This window comes from Oncorhynchus kisutch, unplaced genomic scaffold (assembly GCF_002021735.2).
Source record: "Oncorhynchus kisutch isolate 150728-3 unplaced genomic scaffold, Okis_V2 scaffold1933, whole genome shotgun sequence".
In the NCBI taxonomy this organism is placed as follows: Eukaryota; Metazoa; Chordata; class Actinopteri; order Salmoniformes; family Salmonidae; genus Oncorhynchus; species Oncorhynchus kisutch.
Genome location: NW_022263878.1, coordinates 1 through 20,751, shown reverse-complemented (window position 1 = coordinate 20,751; position 20,751 = coordinate 1). Strand labels below are relative to the sequence as shown.

Below are 20,751 nucleotides of genomic sequence, written 5' to 3'. Positions count from 1 at the left end.
CTGCTGTTTTGTCACGTCATAATGGTGTTACTGCTGTTTTGTAGTTTCATAATGGTGTTACTGCTGTTTTGTTGTTTCATAATGGTGTTACTGCTGTTTTTTTACTCCATAATGGTGTTACTGCTGTTTTGTTGTTTCATAATGGTGTTACTGCTGGTTTGTTACGTCATAATGGTGTTACTGCTGGTTTGTTACTTCATAATGGTGTTACTGCTGTTTTGTAGTTTCATAATGGTGTTACTGCTGTTTTGTTACTTCATAATGGTGTTACTGCTGTTTTGTCACTTCATAATGGTGTTACTAATGTTTTGTTACTTCATAATGGTGTTACTGATGTTTTGTTACTTCATAATGTGATTACTGCTGGTTTGTTACTTCATAATGGTGTTACTGCTGTTTAGTTACTTCATAATGGTGTTACTGCTGTTTAGTTACTTCATAATGGTGTTACTGCCTGATACTGCTTCCTTAGTCAATGCTAGCATGACGCTAATGCCCTAGGCTTTAGGTATGCACGCGCACGTGTGTGTGTGTGTTTGCATATGTTTATGTGGATAAGCGTGCGCGCAGGCACATGCACATTCATGTGTGTCCATGGAAAACAGGGAAAGCGTTGAGGGGTGGGGTGGTCCGACAATTAATCACATGTGGTGGGCGGAGACTTCAGATGGGGTCGTGTCCAAATGTCATATGGGGGTGTGTCCAGACTTCATATGAGGGTGTGTCCAGACCGCATATGGGGGTGTGTCCAGACTGCAGATGGAGTTGTGACCAGACTTCAGATGGAGGTGTGTCCAGACTACAGATAGAGGTGTGTCCAGACTTCAGATGGAGGTGTGACCAGACCCATGGGGGTGTGTCCAGACTGAAGATGGACGTGTGACCAGACTCATGGAGGTGTGTCGAGACTACAGATGGAGGTGTGACCAGACTCATGGGGGTGTGTCCAGACTGCAGATGGAGGTGGGACAAGGATACAGATGGATGTGTGTCCAGATTACAGATGGAGGTGTGTCCAGACTTCAGATGGAGGTGTGTCCAGACTTCAGATGGAGGTGTGTCCAGACTTCAGTTTTACGTGTGACCAGACTCATGGAGGTGTGTCCAGACTGCAGATGGATGTGTGTCCAGACTACAGATGGAGGTGTGTCCAGACTTCAGATGGGGGTGTGTCCAGACTTCAGTTTTACGTGTGACCAGACTCATGGAGGTGTGTCCAGACTGCAGATGGATGTGTGTCCAGAATACAGATGGAGGTGTGTCCAGACTACAGATGGACGTGTGTCCAGACTGCAGATGGAGGGGTGACCAGACTGCAGATGGAGGTGTGACCAGACTTCAGATGGAGGTGTGTCCAGACTACAGATGGAGGTGTGACCAGACTACAGATGGAGGTGTGACCAGACTGCAGATGGAGGTGTGACCAGACTACAGATGGAGGTGTGTCCAGACTCATGGAGGTGTGACCAGACTGCAGATGGAGGTTTGTCCAGACTTCAGATGGAGGTGTGTCCAGACTGCAGATGAAGGGCAGACCAGACTGCAGATGGAGGTGTGTCCAGACTGCAGATGGAGATGTGTCCAGACTGTAGATGGAGGTGTGTCCAGACTACAGATGGGTGTGTCCAGGCTCATGTGTTGACGGTGTTGGCTGCAGTCAGGAGAGCTGCAAACTGAGAATCTGGTCTCTGCATCAGGACCTCTGGACTGTCACACTCAACCACCTGCCAGGTGGACACAGAACACACAGAACACACAGAACACACACACACACACATACACACACAGAACACACAAACAGAACACACAAACAGAACACACAGAACACACACAAACAGAACACACAGAACACACACAGAACACACACACGCACACAGAACACACACACACAGAACACACACACACACACAGAACACACACACACGCACACAGAACACAACACACAGAACACACACACACAGAACACACACACACACACAGAACACACACACACGCACACAGAACACAACACACAGAACACACACACAGAACACACACACACAGAACACACACACATATATCTCAGTTCATTTATACATCAGTCTATCTCCTCTCAGTCTTTCAATATTCACCAATGTTTAGTTTGTTTTGAAACCTTTAAAAAACCAATATGAAGCCAATACATGAAAGTTTCTCTGAAAAGCGTAAAACAGGAGAGATAGGAGAGAGCCTTAAGGTTTTATTCTGTCTGTCTGTCTGTCTGTCTGTCTGTCTGTCTGTCTGTCTGTCTGTCTGTCTGTCTGTCTGTCTGTCTGTCTGTCTGTCTGTCTGTCTGTCTGTCTGTCTGTCTGTCTGTCTGTCTGTGCGACTGTGCGACTGTGCGACTGTGTGTGTGTATAGCCTACCCTTCCGGCGTCCATGACCAGTATACGATCTGACTCCAGGACAGTGTTAATGCGGTGAGCGATAGTAAGCATGGTACAGTCCTGGAACGCGTCTCTGATGGTGTGCTGGATCAGAGAGTCCGTCTCGGAGTCGATCGACGCCGTCGCCTCGTCCAACAAGATGATCTGAGGAGGAGAGACCAGGCTAACGTGTCATTCAGGTTACTAGGATACCAGCTGTGTACCAGGCTAACGTGTCATTCAGGTTACTAGGATACCAGCTGTGTACCAGGCTAACGTGTCATTCAGGTTACTAGGATACCAGCTGTGTACCAGGCTAACGTGTCATTCAGGTTACTAGGATACCAGCTGTGTAGTCTTGAAAGAGGAGGAGAGACCAGGCTAACGTGTCATTCAGGTTACCAGGATACCAGCTGTGTACCAGGCTAACGTGTCATTCAGGTTACTAGGATACCAGCTGTGTAGTCTTGAAAGAGGAGGAGAGACCAGGCTAACGTGTCATTCAGGTTACTAGGATACCAGCTGTGTACCAGGCTAACGTGTCATTCAGGTTACTAGGATACCAGCTGTGTACCAGGCTAACGTGTCATTCAGGTTACTAGGATACCAGCTGTGTACCAGGCTAACGTGTCATTCAGGTTACTAGGATACCAGCTGTGTACCAGGCTAACGTGTCATTCAGGTTACTAGGATACCAGCTGTGTACCAGGCTAACGTGTCATTCAGGTTACTAGGATACCAGCTGTGTAGTTTTGAAAGAGGAGGAGAGACCAGGCTAACGTGTCATTCAGGTTACTAGTATACCAGCTGTGTACCAGGCTAACGTGTCATTCAGGTTACTAGGATACCAGCTGTGTACCAGGCTAACGTGTCATTCAGGTTACTAGGATACCAGCTGTGTACCAGGCTAACGTGTCATTCAGGTTACTAGGATACCAGCTATGTAGTCTCACAAAGCCATCCTTCCAGGTCTGGAAGAAGCTTGGAAATCGAGGCTAGGTAACTATGTAACATTGGTAGTAAATACCTGGTCATTTCTGTACCGTAAAATCCATTTTCCTGGGATACAATACGGCTAGCTGTATGTACATTCTATGTTGCTGTAAAAGGAGATCTTTCTGTGAGCTGACCTTGGAGTTTCGTAGCAGTGCTCTGGCCATACACATCAGCTGTCTCTCTCCTACAGAGAAGTTCTCCCCGTTTTCCACTACCTCCGACTGCAGCTTCTCAGGGAGACTGGAGATCTGAGACACACAGAGGGACGTGGCGTTGTTGGTATCATCATGAACGTGATGGTCAACATCGTCATCATCGTCATCATCATCATCATCATCATCACCAACATCATCCCCAACATCAGCATCACCATTATCATCATCTCCATCATAACCAACAGCAGCATTATCATCAAAGTTATCACCGTCATCATCACCATTATCATAATCTCCATGATCATCAAAATTATCACACGCACCATTATCATAATCGCCATTATCACACCCGTCATTATCATAATCGCCATTATCACACTCACCATTATCATAAACTCCATTATCATAATCGCCAATATATCATTATTGCCATCACCATCATCACCATTATCATCATCACCATCTATACTCCAGTGACTTTCAACTGGGGTCAACACTTGATCTCTGTCAGACAACCTACAGTAAACCAGGCCTCATGTAATGGTCCACATAGAGGCTGTACGTACTGTGTGTTTCATGAAGGTCTTATCCAGAGCAGACCAGATGTCCTCGTCACTATAGTTGTTGAAAGGATCCAGATTATACCTGCAACAGAGGAACAAGTCACATTGTAGAGACACAGTAATACAGGTTGACAGAGAGGTCATACCTGGAGAAACTAGTCCTGAACCCAGTCAGATAGAGACACAGTAATACAGGCTGACAGAGAGGTCATACCTGGAGAAACTAGTCCTGAACCCAGTCAGATAGAGACACAGTAATACAGGCTGACAGAGAGGTCATACCTGGAGAAACTAGTCCTGAACCCAGTCAGATAGAGACACAGTAATACAGGCTGACAGAGAGGTCATACCTGGAGAACTAGTCCTGAACCCAGTCAGATAGAGACACAGTAATACAGGCTGACAGAGAGGTCATACCTGGAGAAACTAGTCCTGAACCCAGTCAGATAGAGACACAGTAATACAGGCTGACAGAGAGGTCATACCTGGAGAAACTAGTCCTGAACCCGGTCAGATAGAGACACAGTAATACAGGCTGACAGAGAGGTCATACCTGGAGAAACTAGTCCTGAACGCAGTCAGATAGAGACACAGTAATACAGGCTGACAGAGAGGTCATACCTGGAGAAACTAGTCCTGAACCCAGTCAGATAGAGACACAGTAATACAGGCTGACAGAGAGGTCATACCTGGAGAAACATAGTCCTGAACCCGGTCAGATAGAGACACAGTAATACAGGCTGACAGAGAGGTCATACCTGGAGAAACTAGTCCTGAACCCAGTCAGATAGAGACACAGTAACACAGGCTGACAGAGAGGTCATACCTGGAGAAACTAGTCCTGAACCCAGTCAGATAGAGACACAGTAATACAGGCTGACAGAGAGGTCATACCTGGAGAAACTAGTCCTGAACCCAGTCAGATAGAGACACAGTAATACAGGCTGACAGAGAGGTCATACCTGGAGAAACTAGTCCTGAACCCAGTCAGATAGAGACACAGTAACACAGGCTGACAGAGAGGTCATACCTGGAGAAACTAGTCCTGAACCCAGTCAGATAGAGACACAGTAATACAGGCTGACAGAGAGGTCATACCTGGAGAAACTAGTCCTGAACCCAGTCAGATAGAGACACAGTAATACAGGCTGACAGAGAGGTCCTACCTGGAGAAACTAGTCCTGAACCCAGTCAGATAGAGACACAGTAATACAGGCTGACAGAGAGGTCATACCTGGAGAAACTAGTCCTGAACCCAGTCAGATAGAGACACAGTAATACAGGCTGACAGAGAGGTCATACCTGGAGAAACTAGTCCTGAACCCAGTCAGATAGAGACACAGTAATACAGGCTGACAGAGAGGTCATACCTGGAGAAACTAGTCCTGAACCCAGTCAGGTAGAGACACAGTAATACAGGCTGACAGAGAGGTCATACCTGGAGAAACTAGTCCTGAACCCAGTCAGATAGAGACACAGTAATACAGGCTGACAGAGAGGTCATACCTGGAGAAACTAGTCCTGAACCCAGTCAGATAGAGACACAGTAATACAGGCTGACAGAGAGGTCATACCTGGAGAAACTAGTCCTGAACCCAGTCAGATAGAGACACAGTAATACAGGCTGACAGAGTGGTCATACCTGTAGAAACTAGTCCTGAACCCAGTCAGATAGAGACACAGTAATACAGGTTGACAGAGAGGTCATACCTGGAGAAACTAGTCCTGAACCCAGTCAGATAGAGACACAGTAATACAGGCTGACAGAGTGGTCATACCTGGAGAAACTAGTCCTGAACCCAGTCAGATAGAGACACATACAGGTTGACAGAGTGGGCATACCTGGAGAAACCGTAACAGACAGTCGTATTACCTGACAGTGCCAATGAATAGGACAGGGTCCTGGGGGATGACTGATAGTTTACTACGGAGGTCCTCCAGGCCGATAGCGCTGGTGTCCACCCCATCTATGAAGATAGTCCCTGCGGCTGGTTCCACCAGGCGGAACAGGGCCACTCCTAAAGAAGACTTCCCTGTTGGGTGACATAATATCCAGTTTATATACAACACATCCAGGTTATATACAACACATCCAGGTCACATCCAGGTTATATACAACACATCCAGGTCACATCCAGGTTATATACAACACATCCAGGTCACATCCAGGTTATATACAACACATCCAGGTTATATACAACACATCCAGGTTATATACAACACATCCAGGTCACATCCAGGTTATATCCAGGTTATATACAACACATCCAGGTTACATCCCAGGTTATATACAACACATCCAGGTTATATACAACACATCCAGGTTATATACAACACATCCAGGTTATATACAACACATCCAGTTTATATACAATACATCCAGGTTATATACAACACATCCAGGTTATATACAACACATCCAGGTTATATACAACACATCCAGGTCGCATCCAGGTTATATACAACACATCCAGGTTATATACAGGTTATATACAACACATCCAGGTTATATACAACACATCCAGGTTATATACAACACATCCAGGTTATATACAGGTTATATACAACACATCCAGGTTATATACAGTACATCCAGGTTATATACAGGTTATATACAACACATACAGGTTATATACAGTACATCCAGGTTATATACAGTACATCCAGGTTATATACAACACATCCAGGTTATATACAACACATACAGGTTATATACAGGTTATATACAACACATCCAGGTTATATACAACACATCCAGGTTATATACAGTACATCCAGGTTATATACAATACATCCAGGTTATATACAACACATCCAGGTTATATACAGTACATCCAGGTTAGATACAACACATCCAGGTTATATACAACACATCCAAGTTATATACAACACATCCAGGTTATATACAGGTTATATACAACACATCCAGGTTATATACAGGTTATATACAACACATCCAGGTTATATACAACACATCCAGGTTATATACAGTACATCCAGGTTATATACAATACATCCAGGTTATATACAACACATCCAGGTTATATACAGTACATCCAGGTTAGATACAACACATCCAGGTTATATACAACACATCCAGGTTATATACAGTACATCCAGATCATATCCAGGTTAAATACAACACATCCAGGTCATATCCAGGTTATATACAACACATCCAGGTTATATACAACACATCCAGGTTATATACAACACATCCAGGTTATATACAACACATCCAGGTTATATACAACACATCCAGGTTATATACTACACATCCAGGTTATATACAACACATCCAGGTTATATACAGTACATCCAGGTTAGATACAACACATCCAGGTTATATACAACACATCCAGGTTATATACAGTACATCCAGGTTAGATACAACACATCCAGGTTATATACAACACATCCAGGTTATATACTACACATCCAGGTTATATACAACACATCCAGGTTATATACAGTACATCCAGGTTAGATACAACACATCCAGGTTATATACAACACATCCAGGTTATATACTACACATCCAGGTTATATACAACACATCCAGGTTATATACAGTACATCCAGGTTAGATACAACACATCCAGGTTATATACAACACATCCAGGTTATATACAGGTTATATACAACACATCCAGGTTATATACAGCTGCTGTCTCAGTATTGACACATTGTTCTAGATACACATCCAGGTCACATCCCAGGTTATATACAACACATCCAGGTTATATACAACACATCCAGGTTATATACTACACATCCAGGTTATATACAACACATACAGGTTATATAGAACACATACAGGTTATATACAACACATCCAGGTTATATACAACACATCCAGGTTATATACAACACATCCAGGTTATATACAACACATCCAGGTCACATCCAGGTCATATACAACACATCCAGGTTATATACAACACATCCAGGTCACATCCAGGTTATATACAACACATCCAGGTCACATCCAGGTTATATACAACACATCCAGGTCACATCCAGGTTATATACAACACATCCAGGTTATATACAACCCATTCAGGTCAAATCCAGGTTATATACAGCACATCCAGGTCACATCCAGGTTATATACAGGTTATATACAACACATCCAGGTTATATACAACACATCCAGGTCACATCCAGGTTATATACAACACATCCAGGTTATATACAACACATCCAGGTCACATCCAGGTTATATACAACACATTCAGGTCACATCCAGGTTATATACAACACATTCAGGTCACATCCAGGTTATATACAGCACATCCAGGTTATATACAACACATCCAGGTCGCATCCAGGTTATATACAACACATTCAGGTCACATCCAGGTTATATACAACACATTCAGGTCACATCCAGGTTATATACAGCACATCCAGGTTATATACAACACATCCAGGTTATATACAACACATCCAGGTTATATACAGTACATACAGGTTATATACAACACATCCAGGTTATATACAGCACATCCAGGTTATATACAACACATCCAGGTTATATACAACACATCCAGGTTATATACAACACATCCAGGTTATATACAACACATCCAGGTCACATCCAGGTTATATACAACACATCCAGGTTATATACAACACATCCAGGTTATATACAGTACATACAGGTTATATACAACACATCCAGGTTATATACAGCACATCCAGGTTATATACAACACATCCAGGTTATATACAACACATCCAGGTTATATACAACACATCCAGGTTATATACAACACATCCAGGTCACATCCAGGTTATATACAACACATCCAGGTCACATCCAGGTTATATACAACACATCCAGGTCACACCAGAAGATAAAACAACGACAACTAACTGTTGCCTCACGATTGACACACACTTCTTGTATATTCTTTTTCAATCTACATTACCCCATAACGAAAAAGTGAAAACAGGTTTTTAGAAATACATCAGTATTCAGACCCTTTGCTATGAGACTCAAAATTGATCTCAGGTGCATCCTGTTTCTATTGATCATCCTTGAGATGTTTCTACAACTTGATTGGAATCCACCTGTGGTAAATTCAATTGATTGGACATGATTTGGAAATACACAAACCTGTCTATGTAAGGTCACACAGTTGACAGTGCATGTCAGAGCAAAAACCAATCCATGAGGTCGAAGGAATTGTTCGTAGAGCTCCGAGATTTTGTCGAGGCACAGATCTGGGGAAGGGTACCAACAAAATGTCTGCAGCATTGAAGGTCCTCAAGAACACAGTGGCCTCCATCATTCTAAAATGGAAGAAGTTTGGAACCACCAAGACTCTTCCTAGAGCTGGCCACCCGGCCAAACTGACCAATCGGGGGAGAAGAGCCTTGGTCAGAGGGGTGACCAAGAACCCAATGGTCACTCTGACAGAGCTCCAGAGTTCCACTGTGGAGAACCTTCCAGAAGGACAACCAAGCACTCAACCAATCAGGCCTTTATGGTAGAGTGGCCAGACGAAGCCACTCCTCAGTAATATGCCCATGAAGTTGGAGTTGCCAAAAGGCACCTAAAGGACTCGGACCATGAGAAACAAGATTCTTTGGTCTGATGAAACTAAGATTGAACTCTTTGGCCTGAATACCAAGTGTCACGTCTGGAGGAAACCAGGCATCGCTCATCACCTGGCCAATACCATCCCTACGGTGAAGCATGGTGGTGGCAGCATCATGCTGTGGGGATGTTTTTCAGCTGCAGGGACTGGGAGATGAGTTGGGATCGAGGGAAAGATGAATGGAGCAAAGTACAGAGAGATCCTTGATGAAAACCTGCTCCCCAGAGTGCTCAGGACCTCAGACTGGGGCAAAGGTTCCTACAACGACACTAAGCACAACGCCAAGACAAGGCAGGAGTCGCTTCAGGACATGTCTCTGAATGTCCTTGAGTGGCCCAGCCAGAGCCCGGACCTGATCTAACATCTCTGGAGAGACCTGAAAAATAGCTGTGCAGTGACGCTCCCCATCCAACCTGACAGAGCTTGAGAGGATCTGCAGAGAACAATGGGAGAAACTCCCCAAATACAGGTGTGCCAAGCTTGTAGCATCATACCCACGAAGACTCAATGCTGTAATCGCTGCCAAGGTGCTTTAACAAAGTACTGAGTAAAGGGTCTGAATACTGATGGAAATGTGATACTTCAGTGTTTTACTATTAATACATCGGCAAAAATGTCTAAAAACCTGTTTTTCCTTTGTAATTATGGAGTATTGTGATGTCATTAAGGGGTATTGTGATGTCATTAAGGGGTGTTGTGATGTCATTAAGGGGTATTGTGATGTCATTAAGGGGTGTTGTGATGTCATTAAGGGGTATTGTGATGTCATTAAGGGGTATTGTGATGTCATTAAGGGGTATTGTGATGTCATTATGGAGTGTTGTGATGTCATTAAGGGGTATTGTGATGTCATTAAGGGGTATTGTGATGTCATTAAGGGGTGTTGTGATGTCATTAAGGGGTATTGTGATGTCATTAAGGGGTATTGTGATGTCATTAAGGGGTATTGTGATGTCATTAAGGGGTATTGTGATGTCATTAAGGGGTGTTGTGATGTCATTATGGAGTGTTGTGATGTCATTAAGGGGTATTGTGATGTCATTAAGGGGTGTTGTGATGTCATTATGGAGTGTTGTGATGTCATTAAGGGGTATTGTGATGTCATTAAGGGGTGTTGTGATGTCATTAAGGGGTATTGTGATGTCATTAAGGGGTATTGTGATGTCATTAAGGGGTGTTGTGATGTCATTAAGGGGTATTGTGATGTCATTAAGGGGTATTGTGATGTCATTAAGGGGTAATGTGATGTCATTAAGGGGTATTGTGATGTCATTAAGGGGTATTGTGATGTCATTAAGGGGTATTGTGATGTCATTAAGGGGTATTGTGATGTCATTAAGGGGTATTGTGATGTCATTAAGGGGTGTTGTGATGTCATTATGGAGTATTGTGATGTCATTAAGGGGTGTTGTGATGTCATTATGGAGTATTGTGATGTCATTAAGGGGTATTGTGATGTCATTATGGAGTATTGTGATGTCATTATGGAGTATTGTGATGTCATTAAGGGGTATTGTGATGTCATTATGGAGTATTGTGATGTCATTAAGGGGTATTGTGATGTCATTATGGAGTATTGTGATGTCATTAAGGGGTGTTGTGATGTCATTATGGAGTATTGTGATGTCATTAAGGGGTATTGTGATGTCATTAAGGGGTGTTGTGATGTCATTATGGAGTATTGTGATGTCATTAAGGGGTGTTGTGATGTCATTAAGGGGTATTGTGATGTCATTAAGGGGTATTGTGATGTCATTAAGGGGTATTGTGATGTCATTAAGGGGTATTGTGATGTCATTATGGAGTATTGTGATGTCATTAAGGGGTGTTGTGATGTCATTATGGAGTATTGTGATGTCATTAAGGGGTGTTGTGATGTCATTATGGAGTATTGTGATGTCATTAAGGGGTGTTGTGATGTCATTATGGAGTATTGTGATGTCATTAAGGGGTGTTGTGATGTCATTATGGAGTATTGTGATGTCATTAAGGGGTGTTGTGATGTCATTAAGGGGTGTTGTGATGTCATTAAGGGGTATTGTGATGTCATTAAGGGGTATTGTGATGCCATTAAGGGGTATTGTGATGTCATTAAGGGTATTGTGATGTCATTAAGGGGTATTGTGATGTCATTAAGGAGTATTGTGATGTCATTAAGGGGTATTGTGATGTCATTAAGGGGTATTGTGATGTCATTAAGGGGTATTGTAATGTCATTAAGGGGTATTGTGATGTCATTAAGGGGTGTTGTGATGTCATTAAGGGGTGTTGTGATGTCATTAAGGGGTATTGTGATGTCATTAAGGGGTATTGTAATGTCATTATGGAGTGTTGTGATGTCATTAAGGGGTATTGTGATGTCATTAAGGGGTATTGTGATGTCATTAAGGGGTATTGTGATGTCATTAAGGGGTGTTGTGATGTCATTAAGGGGTATTGTAATGTAATTATGGAGAATTGTGTGTAGATTGGTCAAGGGAAGAAAACAATTTAATCCATTTTAGAATAAGGTTGAATTGTAACAAAATGTGGAAAAAGTCAAGGGGTCTGAATACTTTCCAAATGCCACTGTATATCGCAATGACAATGTTCACTGTGGTGTTTCATGTTAACATTATGACAGTGAGTAGGTGGTCTAACTGAGGCCTTACCTGAGAAATAGACTTAGCCACCAGCATAGACACAAACAACTCTGACAATGAGTTGGACTGAGGTCTTACCGGAGCCTGTCCTCCCCACGATGCCCAGCTTCTCCCTGGGCTGGATGTTGAGCTGTAGTCCATCGAGCACGATGGGGGTGTTCGCTCTGTACCTCATCGTATAGTCCTTAAAGGAGATGGCCCCTTTATGAGGCCAACCCTCTGGGATGAGGGCGTCTTTAACTCTCCTGGGCGCCTCAGAGACACAACCCTGGACAGAACATGATTATAACAGACAACATTCTGGACGCCTCAGAGACACAACCCTGGACAGAAACATGGACTCCTCAGAGACACAACCCTGGACTGAAACATGGACTCCTCAGAGACACAACCCTGGACTGAAACATGGACTCCTCAGAGACACAACCCTGGACTGAAACATGGACTCCTCAGAGACACAACCCTGGACAGAAACATAGACGCCTCAGACACACAACCCTGGACAGAAACACGATTATAACAGACAACATTCTGGACGCCTCAGAGACACAACCCTGGACAGAAACATGGACTCCTCAGAGACACAACCCTGGACTGAAACATGGACACCTCAGAGACACAACCCTGGACAGAAACATAGACGCCTCAGACACACAACCCTGGACAGAAACACGATTATAACAGACAACATTCTGGACGCCTCAGAGACACAACCCTGGACAGAAACATAGACGCCTCAGAGACACAACCCTGGACAGAAACATGGACGCCTCAGAGACACAACCCTGGACAGAAACATAGACGCCTCAGAGACACAACCCTGGACGCCTCAGAGACACAACCCTGGACTGAAACATGGACACCTCAGAGACACAACCCTGGACAGAAACATGGACACCTCAGAGACACAACCCTGGACTGAAACATGGACTCCTCAGAGACACAACCCTGGACAGAAACATAGACGCCTCAGAGACACAACCCTGGACGCCTCAGAGACACAACCCTGGACAGAAACATGGACGCCTCAGAGACACAACCCTGGACAGGTGAATAACAGTGTATTAAAAGGTCATGAAGACAGTAAGACATTATTTGTGTATTTGAGTTAGAAAGTGTTGACGTTCTCACCTCGATGTACTCCTGTAGTCTCTCCACTGACAGGAACTTGGCCTCCAGCTCCGTAGACAACCTTACCACGTACTGGAGCATACCTGTCAACTGGACAACAGATAACACAAAACACAGGCAACAAACTTCATCACAACTGGTAATTTGACAACTATTACCTGTAGGTTTACTGTTAGAACACTAGGGGGCAGCATTGAGTCATATTGATCATTGGTAGGCCTCAAACTCTGTCGCTCCACCTGTACTTCACTGGCAGTGAAATAGTCAATACTGGGATCGCAATAATGGACACAACATGGAAAGGAAGCTACATGAAACAACAGAGATACACACTACAGTTCAATAACCACGTACACTGTACCTGTATGGTGTATTAGACTCTACCTGTATGGAGTATTAGACTCTACCTGTATGGAGTATTACACTCTACCTGTATGGAGTATTAGACTCTACCTGTATGGAGTATTACACTCTACCTGTATGGAGTATTACACTCTACCTGTATGGAGTATTAGACTCTACCTGTATGGAGTATTAGACTCTACCTGTATGGAGTATTAGACTCTACCTGTATGGAGTATTACACTCTACCTGTATGGAGTATTAGACTCTACCTGTATGGAGTATTAGACTCTACCTGTATGGAGTATTAGACTCTACCTGTATGGTGTATTAGACTCTACCTGTATGGAGTATTAGACTCTACCTGTATGGAGTATTAGACTCTACCTGTATGGAGTATTAGACTCTACCTGTATGGTGTATTAGACTCTACCTGTATGGTGTATTAGACTCTACCTGTATGGTGTATTAGACTCTACCTGTATGGAGTATTAGACTCTACCTGTATGGTGTATTAGACTCTACCTGTATGGTGTATTAGACTCTACCTGTATGGAGTATTAGACTCTACCTGTATGGAGTATTAGACTCTACCTGTATGGTGTATTAGACTCTACCTGTATGGTGTATTAGACTCTACCTGTATGGAGTATTAGACTCTACCTGTATGGTGTATTAGACTCTACCTGTATGGTGTATTAGACTCTACCTGTATGGTGTATTAGACTCTACCTGTATGGAGTATTAGACTCTACCTGTATGGAGTATTAGACTCTACCTGTATGGTGTATTAGACTCTACCTGTATGGTGTATTAGACTCTACCTGTATGGTGTATAGACTCTACATAGACTACCTGTATGGAGTATTAGACTCTACCTGGTATGGTATTAGACTCTACCTGTATGGAGTATTAGACTCTACCTGTATGGTGTATTAGACTCTACCTGTATGGTGTATTAGACTCTACCTGTATGGTGTATTAGACTCTACCTGTATGGTGGTATTAGATTCTACCTGTATGGTGTATTAGACTCTACCTGTATGGTGTATTAGACTCTACCTGTATGGTGTATTAGACTCTACATTAGACTCTACCTGTATGGAGTATTAGACTCTACATTAGACTCTACCTGTATGGTGTATTAGACTCTACATTAGACTCTACCTGTATGGTGTATTAGACTCTACCTGTATGGAGTATTAGACTCTACATTAGACTCTACCTGTATGGTGTATTAGACTCCACCTGTATGGTGTATTAGACTCTACCTGTATGGTGTATTAGACTCTACCTGTATGGTGTATTAGACTCTACCTGTATGGTGTATTAGACTCTACCTGTATGGTGTATTAGACTCTACCTGTATGGTGTATTAGACTCTACCTGTATGGTGTATTAGACTCTACCTGTATGGAGTATTAGACTCTACCTGTATGGTGTATTAGACTATACATTAGATTCTACCTGTATGGTGTATTAGACTCTACCTGTACGGAGTATTAGACTCTACCTGTACGGAGTATTAGACTCTACCTGTACGGAGTATTAGACTCTACCTGTATGGTGTATTAGACTCTACCTGTATGGAGTATTAGACTCTACATTAGACTCTACCTGTATGGTGAATTAGACTCTACCTGTATGGTGTATTAGACTCTACCTGTATGGTGTATTAGACTCTACCTGTATGGTGTATTAGACTCTACATTAGACTCTACCTGTTATGGTGTATTAGACTCTACATTAGACTCTACCTGTATGGTGTATTAGACTCTACATTATACTCTACCTGTATGGTGTATTAGACTCTACCTGTATGGTGTATTAGACTCTACCTGTATGGTGTATTAGACTCTACCTGTATGGTGTATTAGACTCTACCTGTATGGTGTATTAGACTCTACATTAGACTCTACCTGTATGGTGTATTAGACTGTACCTGTATGGTGTATTAGACTCTACCTGTATGGTGTATTAGACTCTACCTGTATGGTGTATTAGACTCTACCTGTATGGAGTATTAGACTCTACCTGTATGGTGTATTAGACTCTACAGTAGACTCTACCTGTATGGTGTATTAGACTGTACCTGTATGGTGTATTAGACTCTACCTGTATGGTGTATTAGACTCTACCTGTATGGTGTATTAGACTCTACCTGTATGGTGTATTAGACTCTACCTGTATGGAGTATTAGACTCTACCTGTATGGTGTATTAGACTATACATTAGATTCTACCTGTATGGTGTATTAGACTCTACCTGTACGGAGTATTAGACTCTACCTGTATGGAGTATTAGACTCTACCTGCATGGTGTATTAGACTCTACCTGTACGGAGTATTAGACTCTACCTGTACGGAATATTAGACTCTACCTGTATGGTGTATTAGACTCTACCTGTATGGAGTATTAGACTCTACCTGTATGGTGTATTAGACTCTACCTGTATGGTGTATTAGACTCTACCTGTATGGAGTATTAGACTCTACATTAGACTCTACCAGTATGGTGTATTAGACTCTACCTGTACAGTGTATTAGACTCTACCTGTATGGTGTATGACAGCGCCAGGCCCTTCATAGCAGGGCTGATGGTATCAGGAGAACTGAGCACCACGAACAGAGACACCAGCAGAGTGACTGAGGCAGACAGAAAGTCCAGCCAGAAGGACAGCCAGCGTGTCCCACAGTTAAACAACAGGAAGTGGTTGGAGTTGTTGTCGCTCATCTCCTTAAATCTGGAGAACAATGCACAACGGTGTTGACTGTCATTATTTTTAATCTTCATTTATTTGAGTTATTTCCCCAGTAGAGGACACCATGGTCAGACCAAGTTATTTCCCCCAGGTAGAGGACACTATGGTCAGACCAAGTTATTTCCCCATGGTAGAGCACACCCTGGTCAAACCAAGTTATTTCCCCAGGTAGAGGAAACCCTGGTCAGACCAAGTTATTTCCCCAGGGTAGAGGACACCATGGTCAGACCAAGTTATTTCCCCAGGTAGAGGACGCCATGGTCAGACCAAGTTATTTCCCCAGGGTAGAGGACACCCTGGTCAGACCAAGTTTTTTTCCCCCAGGTAGAGGACACCATGGTCAGACCAAGTTATTTCCTCAGGGTAGATGAAACCCTGGTCAGACCAAGTTATTTCCCCAGATAGAGGACACCATGGTCAGACCAAGTTATTTCCTCCAGGTAGAGGACACCATGGTCAGACCAAGTTATTTCCCCAGGTAGAGGAAACCATCGTCAGACCAAGTTATTTCCCCAGGTAAAGGACACCATGGCAGACCAAGTTATTTCCCAAGGTAGAGGACACGCTGGTCAGACCAAGTTATTTCCCCAGGTAGATGAAACTATGGTCAGACCAAGTTATTTCCCCAGGTAAAGGACACCCTGGTCAGACCAAGTTATTTCCCCAGGTAGAGGAAACCATCGTCAGACCAAGTTATTTCCCCAGGTAGATGAAACCATGGTCAGACCAAGTTATTTCCCCAGGTAAAGGACACCATGGTCAGACCAAGTTATTTCCCAAGGTAGAGGACACCCTGGTCAGACCAAGTTATTCCCCAGGTAGATGAAACTATGGTCAGACCAAGTTATTCCCCAGGTAAAGGACACCATGGTCAGACCAAGTTATTTCCCCAGGTAGATGAAACCCTGGTCAGACCAAGTTATTTCCCCAGGTAGAGGACACCATGGTCAGACCAAGTTATTTCCCCAGGGTAGAGGACACCATGGTCAGACCAAGTTATTTCCCCAGGTAGAGGACACCATGGTCAGACCAAGTTATTTCCCCAGGTAGAGGCAATCATATGTATGTTTTTAACTAGCATCTGTCTGCATTGTTGGAATGATAATATGTACAGTGGGGAGTACAAATATTTGAAACACTGCCGATTTTGCAGGTTTTCCTACTTACAAAGCATGTAGAGGTCTGTAATTTTTATCATAGGTACACTTCAACTGTGAGAGACACAATACAAAACAAAATCCAGAAAATCACATTGTATGATTTTTAAGTAATTAATTTACATTTTATTGCATGACATAAGTATTTCATCACCTACCAACCAGTAAGAATTCCGGCTCTCACAAACCTGTTAGTTTTTCTTTAAGAAGCCCTCCTGTTCTCCACTCATTACCTGTATTAACTGCACATGTTTGAACTCGTTACCTGTATAAAAGACACCTGTCCACACACTCAATCAAACAGACTCCAACCTCTCCACAATGCCCAAGACCAGAGAGCTGTGTAAGGACATCAGGGATAAAATTGTAGACTGCACAAGGCTGGGATGGGCTACAGGACAATAGGCAAGCAGCTTGGTGAGAAGGCAACAACTGTTGGTGCAATTATTAGAAAATGGAAGAAGTTCACTCACCCTCGGTCTGGGGCTCCATGCAAGATCTCACCTCATGGGGCATCAATGATCATGTGGAAGGTGAGGGATCAGCCCAGAACTACATGGCAGGACCTGGTCAATGACCTGAAGAGAGCTGAGATCACAGTCTCAAAGAAAACCATTAGTAACACACTACGCCGTCATGGATTAAAATTCTGCAAGTGCACGCAAGGTCCCCCTGCTCAAGCCCAGCGCATGTCCAGGCCCGTCTGAAGTTTGCCCAATGACCATCTGGATGTATCCAGAGGAGGAATGGAAGAAGGTCATGTGTCTGATGAGTCAAAAATAGATTTTTGGTCTAAACCACTCGCCGTTGTTTGGAGGAATAAGAGGATGAATACAACCCAAGAACACACATCCCAACCGTGAAGCTGGAGGTGGAAACATCATTCTTTGGGGATGCTTTGCTGCAAAGGGGACTTGATGACTGTACCGTATTGAGGGGAGGCATGGATGGGGCCAGATCGCGAGATCTTGGCCACAACCCTCCTCCCTCAGTAAGAGCATTGAAGATGGGTCGTGGCTGGGTCTTCCAGCATGACAACGACCTGAAACACACAGCCAGGGCAACTAAGGAGTGGCCTAGCCAGTTTCCAGACCTGAACCCTTTAGAAAATCTTTGGAGGGAGCTGAAAGTCCGTATTGCCCAGCGACAGCCCCAAACCTGAAGGATCTGGAGAAGGTCTGTATGGAGGAGTGGGCCAAATCCCTGCTGCAGTGTGTGCAAACCTGGCCAAGAACTACAGTAAACGTATGATCTCTGTAATTGCAAACAAAGGTTTCTGTACCAAATATTAAGTTCTGCTTTTCTGATGTATCAAATACTTATGTCATGCAATAAATGCAAATTCATTACTTAAAAATCATACAATGTTTACATACAATGTGATTTTCTGGATTTTTGTTTTAGATTTCGTCTCTCACAGTTGAAGTGTACCATGATAAAAATTACAGACCTCTACATGCTTTGTAAGTGGGAAAACCCTGCAAAATCGGCAGTGTTTCAAATACTTGTTCTCCCCACTGTATGTTTTAACTAGGATCTGTCTGCATTGTTGGAATGATAATATTGTATTAATATGTATATTTTTTTAGGGTTAGTCAGGGTCAGGGTCAGGTTAGGGTCAGGGTTAGGTCAGGGTCAGGGTCAGGGTCAGGGTTAGGGTCAGGGTTAGGGTCAGGGTTAGGGTCAGGGTTATGGTTAGGGTCAAGGTCAGGTTTAGGTCAAGGTCAGGGTTAGGGTTATGGTCAGGGTTAGGGTCAGGGTTGGGTCAGGGTTATGGTTAGGGTCAAGGTCAGGGTTAGGGTTATGGTTAGGGTCAGGGTCAGGGTTAGGGTTATGGTTAGGGTCAGGGTAGGGTCAGGGTCAGGGTCAGGGTTATGGTTAGGGTCAGGGTTAGTGTCAGGGTTAGGGTCAGGGTCAGGGTTAGTGTCCGGGTTAGTGTCAGGGTTAGGGTCAGGGTCAGGGTCAGGGTTAGGGTCAGGTCAGGGTCAGGGTTAGGGTCAGGGTTATGGTTAGGGTCAGGGTAGTGTCAGGTCAGGGTCAGGGTCAGGGTTAGGGTCAGGGTCAGGTCAGGGTTAGGGTCAGGGTTATGGTTAGGGTCAGGGTCAGGGTTAGGGTCAGGGTCAGGGTTAGGGTCAGGGTTATGGTTAGGGTCAAGGTCAGGGTTAGGGTCAGGGTTATGGTTAGGGTCAGGGTTATGTCAGGGTTAGGGTCAGGGTCAGGGTTAGGAGACATGTCTTACTGCTGGATGTACTGCTCTCTCTTATTGTAGGCGTGGATGGTAGTGATGCCCTGGATGGTGGGGGTGGTTAGGGTCAGGTTTAGGGTCAGGGTCAGGGTTAGGGTCAGGGTTAGGGTCAGGGTCAGGTCAGGGTTAGGGTCAGGGTCAGGGTTAGGGTCAGGGTCAGGGTTATGGTTAGGGTCAGGGTTAGTGTCAGGTTAGGGTCAGGGTCAGGTTAGGGTCAGGTTATGGTTAGGGTCAAGGTCAGGGTTAGGGTCAGGGTTATGGTTAGGGTCAGGTTAGTGTCAGGGTTAGGGTCAGGGTCAGGGTTAGGAGACATGTCTTACTGCTGGATGTACTGCTCTCTCTTATTGTAGGCGTGGATGGTAGTGAGGCCCTGGATGGTGGAGGTGGTAGGGTCAGGGTTAGGTCAGGATCAGGGTTAGGGTCAGGGTTAGGGTTAGGAGACATGTCTTACTGCTGGATGTACTGCTCTCTCTTGTTGTAGGGTCAGGGTTAGGGTCAGGGTCAGGGTCAGGGTTAGGGTCAGGGTCAGGGTTAGGGTCAGGGCAGAGTCAGGGTTAGGAGACATGTCTTACTGCTGGATGTACTGCTCTCTCTTGTGTAGGCGTGGATGGTAGTGAGGCCCTGGATGGTGGAGGTGGTCAGGGAGATCCAGGGGGAACGACTCACGTTCTCCATCCTCTTCATCTCTCTGATGCTCCTGGAATATACTGTGGAGATATCACACAGACTCAGAAGAACACCACACAGGACTCAGAAGACACCACACAGG

General features: G+C 44.1%; 1 protein-coding gene across 1 annotated transcript; it reads right to left on the bottom strand.

Moving 5' to 3' along the window:
• Window positions 1–311: 311 nt before the first annotated feature.
• LOC116368515 (multidrug resistance-associated protein 9-like) lies at window positions 312–20,371 on the bottom strand. Its single transcript, XM_031819189.1, has 9 exons — window positions 20,303–20,371; window positions 16,373–16,562; window positions 13,478–13,567; window positions 12,425–12,614; window positions 5,972–6,131; window positions 4,102–4,180; window positions 3,515–3,628; window positions 2,385–2,549; window positions 312–1,724 (listed from the first exon to the last, which is right to left on the bottom strand). The coding sequence occupies exons 2-9, from the start codon at window positions 16,550–16,552 to the stop codon at window positions 1,632–1,634; spliced, it is 1,071 nt and encodes a 356-aa protein (XP_031675049.1). The 5' UTR covers window positions 16,553–16,562; window positions 20,303–20,371; the 3' UTR covers window positions 312–1,631.
• Window positions 20,372–20,751: the final 380 nt, after the last annotated feature.

What these genes read in the sequence shown, in the direction of transcription:
- LOC116368515 (XM_031819189.1), bottom strand. Translation starts at nt 16,552, where the DNA reads ATGAGCGACAACAACTCCAACCACTTCCTGTTGTTTAACTGTGGGACA. An exon ending in GACTACAGGAGTACATCGAG is followed by an intron (nt 12,615 to 13,477) that starts GTGAGAACGTCA and finishes TGTTCTGTCCAG; the next exon opens with GGTTGTGTCTCTGAGGCGCC. An exon ending in TGGTCATGGACGCCGGAAGG is followed by an intron (nt 1,725 to 2,384) that starts GTAGGCTATACA and finishes TCCACCTGGCAG; the next exon opens with GTGGTTGAGTGTGACAGTCC.